The 15,780-nt window shown below is 38.7% G+C and overlaps 1 protein-coding gene across 8 annotated transcripts in view; it reads right to left on the bottom strand.

Moving 5' to 3' along the window:
* Positions 1 to 15,780, bottom strand: part of FAM53A (family with sequence similarity 53 member A) — a 69,014-nt gene that overhangs the window by 40,456 nt on the left and 12,778 nt on the right. For all 8 annotated transcript variants that reach the window (XM_058837883.1, XM_058837884.1, XM_058837885.1 and 5 more), the window contains exons 2-3: positions 7,941 to 8,185; positions 1,126 to 1,180 (exon numbers count right to left, since the gene is read on the bottom strand). In XM_058837883.1, coding sequence (XP_058693866.1) covers positions 1,126 to 1,180; positions 7,941 to 8,018 — 133 coding nt within the window. In that variant the 5' untranslated portion in view covers positions 8,019 to 8,185. The remainder of the gene's footprint in view (positions 1 to 1,125; positions 1,181 to 7,940; positions 8,186 to 15,780) is intronic.

Below are 15,780 nucleotides of genomic sequence, written 5' to 3'. Positions count from 1 at the left end.
TCTTAAAGCTCATCCAGCCTTCCTGGACTCCTTTGTCCTCCAGGACTGCCTCTCAGCTGCCAACCAGCCTCCTGCACAGGCTGAAGTCTGCCCTCCAGAAGTTCAAGGTGGCAGTTCTCCTAATCCCTGCCTCCTTCCTTCTCCAAGGATCAGACCCCCAGTCTCTGTACCCAAGGCAGCCTCTGACCACCCCATCACCACCAGTCCTTCCCTGTTCAAAACCAGCTGGTCCAGCAGAGTATCTCCCCTCACTGAGTTCACACATCAGGAAGTTTTCTTCCACACAGTCCAGGAACCAACTAGACTGTGTTCTCTCTGCTGTACTGGTTTTCCAGCAGACATCTGGTAAGTTCAAGTCCCCCACAACAACAAGGACTAGCAATTGTGAGGCTTCTCCCAGCTGCTAAAAGAATATTTTGTCTGCCTCTCCTCATCCTGGTTGGGTGGTCTCTAACAGACTCCCACCAGGATACCTGCCTAGTTGCTAATGCTATTTAAGACAAAGCACCATTTGCCTTTTGAAACCTCTCACAAACTAAGATTCACATTTTATGAGGAATCCCACCGAGCAAATAAAAGTCCTCTATGCTCAGAGAAAACATAACATGCAAAATTTCAAGTCCACCCTTTAATAAGGCAGTACAAAGTTTACATATCAGTAACTGGAACTTTTGTTTTTGCTAGACAAAACTTATTCTAATAATAATTCCCAAGGGGGAATAAAAGCCAATAACACTTCTGTGCAGGCACTGGACTTCAACTTATGGTTCGTATCATACTGGATGGTCCATGTAGCAAAGAATATAATAAGATGTACAAAGATTTCTACCAGTTGAGGAATCTGAAGATATTTAACATGAAAAATAGCATTAGTGTGCCTCTGTACACACCAAGGCAGAAATCGAACAGAAAAAAAAAAAGTTTTACAAGGGCTCTTTACTATGCAAAGCAGATCACAAGTACAAAACTAACAACCAGCTATTCCCAGTATTGTTCAAAGACCAGCTTAAACCAGCAGGCTCTACAGCAGCATGCTCCATCCCCCTCACCTTATTTACAAAAGAAAGGCTGCTTGCTATACCAATTACCTCAGTAAAACACAGCTAAGGTTTCTGAAGAACTTACCATTGATTTCGAAAGGGAACAAGCTGCCACTTTTGTTCAGCTTCTCAGATGAGTACTGAAATCAATCAGAAAAAAAAAAGTTTTAACTGTAGAAAGAGTCAGCATTCACTTCAAGGAAACTGCATGCAGGTTTTAGTTTTTCTATATGTGCACTTAACAACACCTTCAAAAAGATGGGGTTTTCCAATGTAACTTGAAGAAATTCCTGAACAGCTGATCTTTATAAATAAGCCTCTGGCACCTAATTATTTGTTATGTTTTCTGATATATTGCTAAGTATCAAACTGTTTCAAGAGTTACAACATCAGCCCATGTGAATCAACTAGAAAATTAAGAGTGATAATTCATCCTTAATGAAAAAGCTTTGATCCAACTCTCATTTCAGTAGAGAGGAAATCACAATCTGGCAGTTGGGTTTCCATTTTCAATCTTAAGGCTAGAAGGCAAAACACTTCATCTTCAACTAAGGAACAGGAATAGCTTTATCTAAATTAAATATACAAGGTCTTGAAGTTCACCATCATGAACAATGTTCCAATCAGGCTTTATTAGAATTTACATTTTCTTATTATCAATGCAGTGAATTTTTGTTTCTCCAAAGTAGAAAAGCCATTGGAAAAAGTCCTTCCTATCATCAAAACATCTTTAGCAGACTGACTGCTTTTTAAATCTCAGCTTATTGGTGGGAAACAACATAATAGCCATGCTTAAAAGCAAGGTTTGTGCGTAAAGGCCTTCAATTAAGCCTCATCAGTAGGATCTACCAAGTAAGACAAGTTTGTAACTAATTTACCTAGAAAATATTACTACAAAGGCATTCTTAATGGTCTAGATTTCTCAGACAAAGCACAGAGCTTGCAATCCAGCCTCCTATAAAGGAGCTATAAATAAGTGGCTCATAGCTCCATCAGCCCAAGGGTCATTATTCACTCCCCCACCACCACCTCAGGATGGAGAGGAAGATTGCTTTTAAAAACAGCAACACACTTTATGTGAACATTGTTCTTTGTGTATAGCCAAAGAAGATAGCATTGTACATACACTTCCTTTCCAGATACAAAGTCAATTTTTAAACAAACATCCTTGGGCTACAAAGCCTTTTCTTTTTTTCTTTTTTTTCTGTACACCAGCACATAGTGCTAGTGACAACTTTATATCCTTGAGTCCCAAAGAGACAAACACTGAGCTGTGGTAATATTCCCTTGGTGTTATTGTTCCACAGGTAAGAAATAACAGAACAGATGAAAGGATATGACAGTAATGAAATTTTTTATCTAATTTTTTTATCAGCATCTGCATATGAGCCAAACCATTCCATTTTTACTTTGCAAATCCATCTAGATGCATTTATAACCTCCTTTTAAAGAAGCTCCTTAAAGTAAACAGCAGAACCCAAATTTTAAATCTCCATTGGATCTGCTGTTAGTTTGTACAATTCAAACTATTTGAAGTCTGCAACTTGCCAGTTCTACAGAATTCACATTTGAAAAGCCAGTTTCCACCGTTTACTTTAATCAGGTACCAGCTGCATGTGAAACACAGGACCACATTTAGGTAATAGTAGTTACATTTCAGCTGTCCCTGAAGGAGAAATGGACAAATTAGAGACTTAAAGATAAGGTCTTCCAACAAATTCTTCCTTTCCAGTGTTCCCCAAATGAAAGGCAATGACAACCTATTCAACTATCAGACAGCAGCTACAGAAAATGTGTTTTTGTAACAAAATTCTGTGTCAAAAAGTCTTACAGCTGATTTATCCTGAGCCAAATGGAAAGGGCAGCAAGATGAGTTAATATGAACATAATAGCTAGGGATGTTTCAAAGACTATTTATTCACACAGGCCAAGATATTCAAAGGAAAATAATCTCAAGGACAATCCTTTGTGGCAGTTGATACTTAGTTTTTACAGTTTTCAGCCAAATGGCATCGTTAACAAGGTTCTCTTCATGAATGTTCAAGTTATTTGATTACCTGTTCTTTTACCACCTTCAAAAGCCTTGTCCATCAGGTAAAGACTAAACTAGTTTGACAGCTGCAGAGCACTGAAACCAATTTTCAGGGAGTCCATGGAAAAAGCGGGATCACATTCACACAGACTATCTGTCCTCCAGAGAACTGCAATGTTCTCTAACTCAGTAACCTTGTCCTTACAGCTACTCTTGACCAGGTTCTGCAGAAGTCAGTGCTCACTTCCATGACAAAGCAGACATATTTCCTCTGCAACTTGGGATTGTTTGTACAGAATCCTGCTAAGTCACAACAAAATTCGCTTCCAACTCTTTAGAGATTCAGACCAAAAACCATAAGAGCATGACATGTGACATCATATGCTGAAAGGGAGAGTGAGTGGCACTATTTCCAGCAAAAGCTCAAAGCACTGAAATAAGGGCTGAGGGACTAGGAGGACAGTAAGTAACACATCTCCTTCACAATATAGGCTTGGCTTTCCATAGCTAAAACTGAAACACTTGGAAACAGTGTCTGTTGGTGTATTTTAACCACCTCTGGAAGCCCAAACTTGAGAAGACCCTGTCAGGCTGTAAATCCTTTATAGAAGATTTTTTTAATCTATACAGCACATGACACAAGTCCCACTAGATATTAGTGTAACAGGGCACTGAACATCAGCTCTCCTGGGCTGGCCACACTCCACTCTCCCCCACTCATTCCCTTTGTGCTTCGATCTACCTGAAGCTTCCTCAATGAGTATTTTGGGATTATGCTTAAAAAGAGCTTGCAATTGCTAAGAACCTTGCCAGGGAAGTCTGCTACCCTCTGTGTGAAGGAAACCTTCCTTAGAGTGAGGCCAAATTATTCAACAGGGTCATTTTCCTGAAGAGGAAACATCCATCTTGCAACTACTGCTTTTTGAATAGATGTTAAAACATCCACCAAGATCTCATGCCTCTGGAGAATTTATCAGGGAAATAATGGCATATTTTAAGATAGACATGCAAAACAATGGAACTACAAGTTTCACCTGAGGTTAGAAATGTTTGTTTCATGCCAAGAAGTGGCTCTACTTTGAAATACTTGTTCACAAATAGAATCTCTTTTGTGCAGCTGGAGATCCTATGTTCAAAAGGAAAGGAAGCATGTGGTACAACATTTAGGACAGTGCTGCAAGTTTCAGTTGGTTTTCTGAATCTTAACAGCTGTTCTTTCATTAAAATACTCCAAGACATCTAGTCTGAACTGAGTAAGTGGAAGAGCTGTGCAAGTGAGGCTGACAACGAATTATAATTTACATCACTAATTTTAAGTGTTCTTTGCTAGCAGAAGCCAACTGTAACAAAAATAATTCTGGCTATTCTTCTACACTCCAATGTACTGCATTAAATACTTCACAGCCTGTGCTATCCCTCCTCATTATTCTCAGAATGACAACTTCATCTTCATACTTTTAAAATTAATGGCTTTAATTTCAAGGCATTTTTTCTAGTTTCCAAGTGTATTTGAGTTCCTCCACTTGATCAGCATCCTTTCCAACCCACAGGGAAGCCATTGTTTATCATTCAAATACTAATTTAACCACCACCATACAGATGTGACTCAGTTTGAACAGGCCATGCCAGACCTCTGTTTCTCTACCAAATATCCTCCAAATATGACTGGATATGAAACAGTGAGGAGGAACACTTTGACCTTTTCTCAGGATGTAAAGAAGGGATTAAGTTAAGTAGTCTGACCAGTGGCTTTTCCTCTGAGGAAGTCAGTCTAATTCTACATCTTTCAACACAAATAAGTCTCAGAATTAAAAATAACGAAAGCCCACATGCCTGGAAGGGCTTTTAAAATCATACTTGTTCCTTTCACTAACCCTTGACTGGCAGTGCTTGTTTCCTTCTTAATATCACACCTTGAAGTCTTACAGCTCACATGCTGTAACTTCACAAACCAACATGAGATTCTATGCAGGAATATGAAAAAGGTACAAGTTTAGTCAGAATATACAGAAAAATCCAAGACTTGAGCTCTATGAAAGTTCTGAGAGTTCAAAGAAATAGAGACCAGCTATTTGATTTAGTGCTACCATCAACCCATGAAAGCCACAATGTGCTCACGGAACTTCTTTCCTCTTCTGTGAGGTAGAGTTGGGCAACCAGGGACACAACCTTGTGAACTACAGTACCCAAATTGAGGACAAAAGCTTGGGACAACCTCCCTGCTTCTACAGCAGGTCACTCAGTCATTTTCCTTAAGGCAGGTGCAGGACAAGGCTGTACAACATAAATGAGCGTGCAAAGGCTGAATTACACCAGCTTGGAAAATTAGCATGTCATTTAACAGAGCACTAAAAAGCTGCAGCCAGTATTTTACAACATAAAAGAGAGGTACTTGGTCACCACACAGCTCACACAAATGAAAAAGTGTACTATGTCCTTTACATGTTCTCTTTATGCACAGTTCGGCTGCACAGTAAATAGCTTTGAAAGAGCTAATCTTTTTCCTTTTATAACCCTCATTCATGAGCTGTATTGCAGAACAGCTTTTGCCCAGCTATTTTATCTACTTGTGCCAAGACACTTGTGCAGATGCACTGCAAAGGTATCACAAAACTGATAAGGTTTAACTACATTAACCCAGGAAAGAGAAGTTGGTCTTAATCCTCAATCAACTCACAATGAGGTACACCACATGGTGTCACAGAACCTTGTGCCAGCACAAGTAACAAAAGGTGCAGGCAAGATCACTTCAGAATTGCTCCAAACTGCTGCTGCTATTAGAAGAAACTACAGCATTAACTTAAACTTCTTGTCCAAAAGCCTGAATGTGCTAGCAGTGATACCACACCATCACCAGCAGTCTTTTTCTCTTAGTGAGATTTAGACATTGCCTTCACCAGTGGAAAAAGCACTTTTTATTATCTCAGGTTCACATTTTAGTCAGAAAGTCATTATTTGCTTGCATGAATCTTTTTTAGTAGGGAGCAACCTACTTGCACACTTTTATTCACACTTGCTGCTCTATTTCCACACCTCACTACGCAATTTCCACACTTTTTCAGGGTGCCATTGTGTACAAACAGAACCTGTTCCTGTCCTCAGAACCTATTTTCTGCAAGAACTAAAGCACTTACAAAACCAATTACTTGACAGATAAAAGGAGGAGAGGAACAGGAGAAGGGCGAGGACGAAACAACTGATGACACATCATGTGCCATTTTCCGCTCCACTTATTCTTTTTCATGCTTTATTGTAAGTCCAGATAAGGACAGGAATAAAAAACAATCAATCTACAACACATTACAGCATGCCAACACACTCCTGTACAGACTCCACACAATGTAAAAGCACTGATATGTCCTTCTCTGCTATTAGAGGTCCATGGTTCAAAACCTACAGTGACTATTGGTAAAAAGACTAGAAATTACAAGGTGCTGCTACATGTTCATAACCAACCACTGCTACTGGTTATAAGTCATCATTGGCTCACAATTGGGCCCCAGAGTTTAGTTACAAATTATTACTTTGTCAGTTCACAGATACAGCAGATTCTCCTACAAACTGCATGCCCCAAGTGCTTCATCAAACCAGACAAAATAAATGCAAGCCAAGTATACACTTGTCCTGAGGGTTAACATCATTTCAACACCTTAAATCTGCCTTTCAAGAACAGCATATATTTAAGGGGAAGGTGAAATAAAAGTAAAATCAATTACTGGAAGAACTCTAAAAGGACCTGCTACAGTTTTGAAAATAAAATTGCTTGTTTAATGTCTACTCTAAGATATCCTTACTGGACAAGGGACTGCATATCTAAGAATTGGAGGTGCTTGTGCAAAAAAACTCCACCACAATTCAAGGTATGCTTCACCTGCTTTGGGCTTGTGAAATAAATATGGAAGCAGTTCAGTTATTTAAATAAGTTACAACACAGAATTTTAAAGTAACTGACATAGTCCAGGTCCAACATTGATTATTTTAAAAAGTAAAAGCACAGCACTAATGAATTGAATAACACCTTGACATTTAGTCAAATTAAGTTTGTGTCCCACTGGAACATTAAAGTTTGACCTACAGAAAGGTGCCACTGTAATTAAAGTCAGTAAAATAAAATTAGTGCATTCCATACAGAACATGGTTTTGGGGTTCTCAGGTAGGCACCTAAAACTAACAAGAGACTGTACTGCATTACTCACTCTGGAGTAGATATTTCATTCACAAGACACACATGAAGAGAATAGATTCCTTCATGCCTGAATTGCATGCTTGAACCACACAATGTACCCAGAGATTAAACCAGCAAGAATAACACTATAAACTACAAAGTTTTTCAGAGCACCAAGCATCTGAGACATTGAAAAAGCAAAGATCCACTCACTAGCATTAATAACAGTTTGGTAGTAACCTGAATTTTAGTTTAACTCTATTTACTTGATGACCTGTTCTCCTTCTGCCCAGTGCTGACAGTTACCTACATGGTAGTCAGAGATTTTTATAAGTATTGCCAGACAAAGATATCAATCCATACAAATACGTGTACATTTTTCTAGCAAAAAAGGAATCCTGAGAAGCTTGGATAATCCTTTTCAATTATTAGAACACTATGTCATGAAGAGAACTGGCTTTTTGCTATTTAAAATGATGTAGCAAGGTTAACAAGATCATTAAAGTAAAAAAGCATCACTTCAAACAGAGACTAAAAACTGAAGATCCACTTTTTCTTCCTCTTACAACTCTCACCCAACCTTGCAAACCAGTTCTAACTTAACAAGCTGAATTCTGGCTGATACGCATTCTTAAATTTGTTATGCAGTCGTGAGTTACTTGGCATTTCACATTTAATTCATGTTGTTTTGGTAAATCCTTACCAGATTAATATTGTATGTTTTACAGGTCAGATCATCCAAGCTCTGGTTCTGCAGCTTTTCTGTTATTAGTGTTACCATGGTAGTTGTTCCTTTTCCACTGCTCACACAAGTATTGGATGCTCTTCACTCTCTTCTTTTAATACTCATGAGCCATTTCGGTGTCAGTTTAGAATCTTGAGATTTATGCTTCCATCTTACTGCCAAAGTTTATTTCCAAATACTGTCAGTGTATCATGTCTGGTTTCCTGTAAAATTGGATTAGAAAAAAGGACAAAAAGTCAGAAAAACTCTTGCATATATTGTAATTAGTATTGTAATAACTCTTATTTGGACTATTCCTTCACACAAATATATCACTTTGTGACCAACGCTGATGGCCTGGCAATTCAGATCACACGTCTCTACTCATGAAAGAATACTCCTATTTGAGGTTTCACTGACTAAAATTTTAGAAAGGAGATGAGATTTATTAATGGTGAAGATCAGAGTATTATTTGCCTGTTTCCTGCTACTGAACTGCTTCTACCTAGGAATTTAATCCAAGGCAGAAGGAAAGCTTCCCTTCATTTAAACTACTGAAGCCTAAGCCAGGAATATGAAAACAGCATATGACACAGGCACTTACCCGCCATACTGTTCTGTGTGTTTAACACTATTTGGCATGTTAAAGCATTCCGTAAAGCTACCATATTTTTTTAATCACTAATCCCTTCTTAAAAAGAAAAGTGAAGCAGTAATAGGGTAATAAATGCTACACCTACTTCCCAAACCCACAGCTACTTTTAATATTTGCCCTGTGTTTTTTTCAGCTTTTTCTTTAAAGGTTACATAATTGTTACCTGTCAACAAACACCAGATCTGGTAACCAGGACAGATTCCTATACACATAAAAGTATCACAGACAACAGCTTTGATATCTTTATTCTGTAAGTAGTCATCTAAATCAAAAGCACTAGGTTCATCAGCTACCTCTTTTTATCCTAAACATCCTCCACATATTTTCTTTCTCTCTAGTGACCTGCATTAACCACTCTTGATGATTTAAGTTGGCCAAGCATATTCATTTATGGAATATAAAGTGGGAAGAGATCTTCATAGATGCATTTCCAAATTACTTACATTCTCTAGTTTTAACATATACAGTTTTAAAAAAAAGCAGGAAATTATTTTCAAGTAGTGTTCCTTAAAAATATTGCTCCTTCTGCACTACTAATTAGCTGTTTAAATAACCAGTAGTAGCAAGGGAAATAAAGCAACTTGAGGCTATGAGTCAAGTTAAACCCACTTAAAACTAAGATATTAATAATAATTATAATAATGGTGATGTTAGACTATCTTTTAAACCTGTTGCACTTAAGTACATCCTCAAATATGATTTTCATATGCTAACCATGCACTATTTCACCTTCAGAGTCTGCTACACACAAGCCTCCCTCAGCCTGAGAGCTGTCCCATAAAAGCAATATTTCTGCCCAACTTTTGGCCTTGTTCTTATATATATATATATATTTTTTTTTTTTTCTGCAAGGTAGAATACTTAGAAATACTCTTCCACCACAAATAATGCTATCCAGATAGCTGGAAATGCAACTGGTCTGCTTTTTCTTCATGTGTCCTATCTTTCAGGAAAGCACACAACTTTAAATGTTTACATCTTGTTCTGAAATTATACCAGGTCAAATATTAAAACCCCTCAAGTTTATGCACTCACAGGTAAAGGTGAGACATACACTGTTCAGTGTGAGCAGTCAAAACAAAGTGTGGTTCATGAAACACTGAAGCCAAGTTTGATGGCAAGAATGTGTAAACACAGCAGCACCTAGAGCAGCACCATCAAACATTGCTGCATCCCTTTTAAACCTGGTGGAGTTTAAAGTAAATCTGGAAATCCAGAATAGAAGTCACAAGAAAGGCTGAGTGGAGGTCAGGTGTTGTTCCTTTACAGATTGAAAACACACTGAAGGGCTTCACAACTGGTGCAAAGACTTGCAGATCTATGTTAAGGATGAATGTTTCCAGTAGTAAGAGGCTACTACTAAGATCCAGCTGAAAAGTTCAGAACATGTTTAGTCACTTCTATTGGGAAGAGCCATAGAAGAATTAGTGGGTTTTTATGTCCCTCAAGGAAAAAAATCAAAATCCAATAAAACTACCAAAGATGGGGGAAAAACTGATCATTAATCAGTTAAGTATAGTTACATTTTGCTTAGTACTTCAAATTTTCAAATGTTGCACTTCAATTTTAAGTCAGCTTAATACAAGCTAAAATAAGGAGAGAGTAGACAGAATGACATTAGACTTTAGTTAATGAACCAATTGAATCAAAGGATAAAGGGAAAGTAAATGAAATCACAGAAGCATAGCACTTTCAAAATCATGCTGAATTGTTCTTATCCACATTCATAAACCCTGCCAGAAAGTGAAAGGAATATTCGGGCACTGCAGCCATTCAGGCCCTTTCTAACAGCATGGAGCCCAATCAGTTCTGAAACACAAAGCAGTGTGGAAAACCCCCAAAAAAAGTTTCATTTTAGCAGCTCACACTTACAATAATCATTTATCAAATGGAGGCATGCTCCATTGACAAAGATTTTATTTTTAAGTATGGGGCAGGGATGAAAAGGCGCTGCTAGCCCAAAAAGCCTTCATCTATCTGCTCCCCATCACGATTCCACTTCTCAATATGAAGCACAACCCTGATACCAGGAGTTGTAGCTCAGATCAGAAGCACACTTTACAAGTGAATTCCCTTCTCACCTTTTTTAAATGTTCTTCATCAGTACATTGTTATTAACTGTTTTACACTAGAAATCTGTTCTTAGTGGGCAGTCCTTGTTAAGGATGACACAATGAATGTTTAAGTGGTCAAAATGTCACCATCACACTCCTACCACTGAAAACCATTTCTAGGCTGCAGTTTGATGTACCTCAGCTGCCATCACAACTGCCAACACATTCCCTTCTCTGGCTATTTGTGGCCCACAGCAGTGTGCCAGCACAAGTGTTTCTGCTCATCACAGAGAACTAGATCAAGGAATTTTTATAGCTGGATGAAACCAAAACACTTCCTTTTGTTTCTGGGAAATGCTGTTTTCCAGCTGGATCAGCTCCCCAGCCTGGTTTGCCATGAACTGGACACAAATGCTTGCGTGGGCACATTGTGGGATGCTGACACTGCTTGTCCAAGTACCTGTCCAACTACAGCATCAGAAAAAAAAAAGAAATTCACCACACAAGAAAGCCAGTTGACATCAGCATTTCCTACACTGAGCCACGCAGCTTCTTTAATTAGAAATTAGGCAGCTCCTCCTGAAGCACAGTTTGAATGTGTTTTGCTCTCATCTTCCTTTCCCAATTTGTACTCCTTTGACTGGTCAAACTTACCAGCTCAAAGGGATCTGAAATCCTCCCTGCAGCCTCAGCACATTAACTCAGTGACCAAACTCCTGGTTCACTCTGGCTGAGCTATGGATACTCTACAAGGAATTGTTTCCCTCATCTTTGCTAATTAATATTGGCTGCCGGGAGATGAGAGATCCTTCAGAATGACTTCACTCAGCTGTGGTCATTTTAAATCTTTGTTATTATGTATTTAGAATATATAATATATCAGTATCTCCTAGAAGAAGGGTTCCTCACTTAATTTTCCTATTTTTGAGCACTTAGTTTACTTCAAGACTCTCTGCTATGCTATGTATTTAATGGATCCACATTGAGAATAGAGTAAGCTGTTTACTTTATGTACTTTCTCCACCATGCTGTTTTTCTAGAGCTGGTTTAAAGCAGCCAACTTTATTTTTCAGTCTCTCCTTATCGTACTCTATATGCTTATCAGGCTGAATTCCTCTCAAACTGCTCAGCACTTCATACTCACAGGATTTTCAGTAATATGAACCATAGGGCAATGAGGATGCTGCTGAATTTGCATGTTCTCAGCTGCCTCATGGCAGAGATCCTGGCACAATGCAGTCCTGCCCCAGTCTCCACAGAGCCCACAGGTAACACACCTCTGCTGTCACCAAGTCTCTGCAGGCAGCAGCAGAGCCAGGTGCTGCCAGTTCAAACAGGAACATCCTCCAAGCCTTTACTCATAACAATAGGCCCTGGAGCTCCAAGTTGGATGGAGTCCTACAAGATCATGGCCATCTTTCCCTTAACACACCATCCTTTGTAGAGCCTGATTAGGTAGGATAGTAAGCAAGCTGAGACCTCCAAGATAAACACATACAACAAAAGATGTTACTCAGTCTCTTTCCTGGGAGAGATAATCTTCCTACGATCTCCTTGAGCTGGGGGGCAGAGGTGAGAGCTGGGGAGGAAGAGAAGCTATTTTTTTGTTGTTGAAAGGCAGACTACTCAAAAGGAATAAATGGAATATAAAAATCAAACTCCAAATGCAAGCCCCAATGCTAACATTCCCCAAAGCTGGAGAACGAGCTATGACGGAATCAGTATCACCACTGTCTCTGATTTAAAGTTCTTTTCTATTCATTCTGAAGGCTGGGAAAAGTAAAGATTCATTATTATATCTCTATAGTACTACTAAAGGAGAGAGGGTTTTATTTCTTCAAAAGTTTAGCTACAAGTAGTAATGACTTGTAAAATCTGTGCCAAAATTAACAGTGGAGATAGAACAGAAGTGCTCATGTCACGAATTCTGTATCTTCTCAGTGACATCACTAGTGCCTTTTTTGGGGAAGACTACTAAAAATACAGATTATCCAACCTCCCAGTCAATTAAAGGATGTCAGAGGCTCATTCAGCTTGACAAGCTACTTTCAAAGAGATGAAGAGTCCTGATGAAGAACACAAAACCAACACAAAAAAAAATCTCTCCTTGGCTCTAAGAAAGTAATGCAGCCAGACTCATTTCCAACCCACTCCTCCTCCTCCTCTGCATCCTGCAGGACAAAATGTTCCAGCAACAGCTCATCTCAATGGGAAAATTTACATTTGTTTGAAACACTTTAACAATTTCTTCTGTTTCTGCGAGTTCTATCTTGGATAAAAAAGAAGAGATCACAAGATTTTTAGATGATTTCCCCATAACACAAATGTTTCTTGGTGATCACTATTCCATTATTTTTCTGCCTATGGCATTAAAATGACCTGTGAGAACACAGAGGTTTGTTTCCTCTGTTACTTCACATTGTTTCCTACCCTTTGCTCCAAGTGCTACATGGAACCTTTATTACCAACAATCCCATACAAGCACTTAGCTTGCTCCCAGCAGAAGAAAAGGATTAGCTGGAGTCAAAATTCCAATTCGGATAAGTAGGTCCTTTAAAATATTATCTCTGCTTCAGCAAGCCAAAGGAGCTAATCACTCCAGCAGTACTAACTCCAGATCTAGATAATTTTGCTACTAGACTCTAGATGAAAGGTGATGTGATTTTTTGCCCCCTGGCACTTTCTGCAGCATCCAAGAAGCACTTCAAAATTGAAACATCACACAAAACTGATTAAGTTTTAACAGAGCATTGTCTGTCCCATCCCACTTATCCTTGAAGCAACACTAAGTTGGAAGATCACCTACTGCTAAACTAATACTTTATGCCATCTGACAAAAAGCTATAAAATGTCTAGTTTCCTGCAATACAGAATTCCAACTTCCAAAAGGGAAGAGAACATTCTTTTCCTAAAAATATGTATTATTTACTACAGTGCTAAGAAGTTCACAGAGAGGCTAAGCATTCCTTACAACATAATTCTATTATTAATAACTTTCAGCCCAGAAAAGTTGTTGATAGCAAGCACTTAAAAGAGAATTATTTGGACTTTATCCTTTCCAGCACTAATCTGCAGTGTGGCTATTCCGCAAACCTTCCAAAATGCCACATTAAGGGGGAAAAAAAAAAAAATCAGTTTTAATTAGAAAGTTTCCTACAGGTACAAAGTCATCAATCAGCATTTTGGGGGATTGGTACTCTAAGGGGACACCTCTATTTCAAACATATTGTACTTCAGGACTCCTCTCAATGCCATTAACTAGCACCCCTTTTTTTCTGAGGTTCTTTACGAAGAGGTTTTTAACAGTGCATTAGAAAAACAGTTTCTGACCAAAAGGGACAAAGAGAAGAGTGTTTATAATCCTAGTTTGTATTCTGTAGAAACCAGTTCACAACCATCTAAAAAATTCTGTTTAAATTGTAGTTGTTCTCCCTGAAGAGTTCAGATGAGACAAAATAAAGCCTTAACACCACACTCTACACATTCCAGAACTCTGAACAAACCAAAGCACCCAGTTTCAACATGTGCAATTTAGATTTTTCTCTACAAGGACTGAAGACCAATTTCATGAGTTACAGAACCTCCCACTTTCTCCATGCAGCACCTTCATAAGCCAGTTTTTATGAGAAGGAAACTTCAATATTATGAGGTAGTCAAGCTTCGATTCAGGTTGACAACTGTAGCACAAAGCTCAAAAAAAGGACAAGAAAAATAGGCTGGAAGACATCCTTCACATCAGCTAATGGCCAGTGGAGACAAATTTCACGTATCCCACAGGCTCTAAAAGCACCAGGAACATGAAGAGCTCAAAACTTTGCTGAAGAACCTGCATCACTTAATGTGCAAGGCAGGACTACAGATCACCACTCTAAGGTTAAAAATTAGGGTTTGGGTTGCTAATGCCTCCAGAGATAGATGAGAATAAATATTAGGTCCACTCACCTCAAATGCAGAAAATCACTACTGAGCCCAGAATTTCACTGTTTTGACACTAAAGCACCATCACTAAGACCAACTGGTCACTGAGGCAGCTGAGACAAAACAAACTGCTACTAAAAGCTGCATCCTGCACACTTCACTTCTACTCCATCACTCCAGATCCAGGATCTCCTATGAGAAGGAAGTGAAGCCCCAACCATCACACACAGCCTTTTGATTCCACTTTACTTAGACACGTGATATGCTGGAAAGAGGTTAAAGGATATACCTTTATACCTAAAGGATATACATCATACTTTGATGGTATGGTTTTCCATCCTTGGCTGTACAATTCACCCAGTTTGGCTGAGGAACACATATGAAACAAAGACCTACATTAATTTAATACATTTTGAATTAGAACCAAAATATTTTACAATATGAACTGTTGTCTGTAATATATATACCCTCTTTTACTTCTCAAGTTACTATCAGTGGTTTTGGTTTAGTTTTTAAAAAAAAGGTGAGTCTCCTTCCAGAAAAGAAAAAGAAGGGTAGAGATAGGCAATATTAAACCTTTGTCACAGTTTATAAAGTGCACTTCTCAAAGCAACAGAAGTGGTGAAGTAAGCTCAAGAGACTTTTTCCAGGTCATACCTAATTAAAGCAGGGAATATATCATTACAGAAAACTAGGGCTAAGAATTCAATTCAGCCAGAGGTTAAAGCATTTTTTATTGCCTACTCATATCAGCAAGAAATCAGTCTCTCGGGTTTAAACCTATCTTTCAGACCTGACAAAGACCGAATACTCATATCACAGACAAGTCATCCTGCATCTTTTAAAGTATCTTTGTCAGACAGGACAATGAAGGAGCTGTGTCTTGTGTCTGATGGTGTACAGAGATGCTGTTCCAAGATGCTTATGTTACTTACACTCTTTCCTAAAATAATCCACCACAATGACAGCAAGGATTTCATTAATTTTGCTGAAGAATATTTACATCTACTCTGTTTGGAGTTCCATGTGAAAGCCATCAGTGTTAGCCCATGAGCAGTCATCTCCCTGCAATGTGAGATTTGGACTCTTTCTCCTCATCCTGTCTGCAGAAAGCCCCAGGCTATGATGTGATGGGGAGGAACAGAAGCCTGATCTACGGAGGCTTGAACACATGAACACCAAGCCCTTGGCT

Source organism: Poecile atricapillus, chromosome 4, assembly GCF_030490865.1.
Source record: "Poecile atricapillus isolate bPoeAtr1 chromosome 4, bPoeAtr1.hap1, whole genome shotgun sequence".
Taxonomy (NCBI): Eukaryota; Metazoa; Chordata; class Aves; order Passeriformes; family Paridae; genus Poecile; species Poecile atricapillus.
This window is presented reverse-complemented; position numbering and strand designations above follow the sequence as displayed.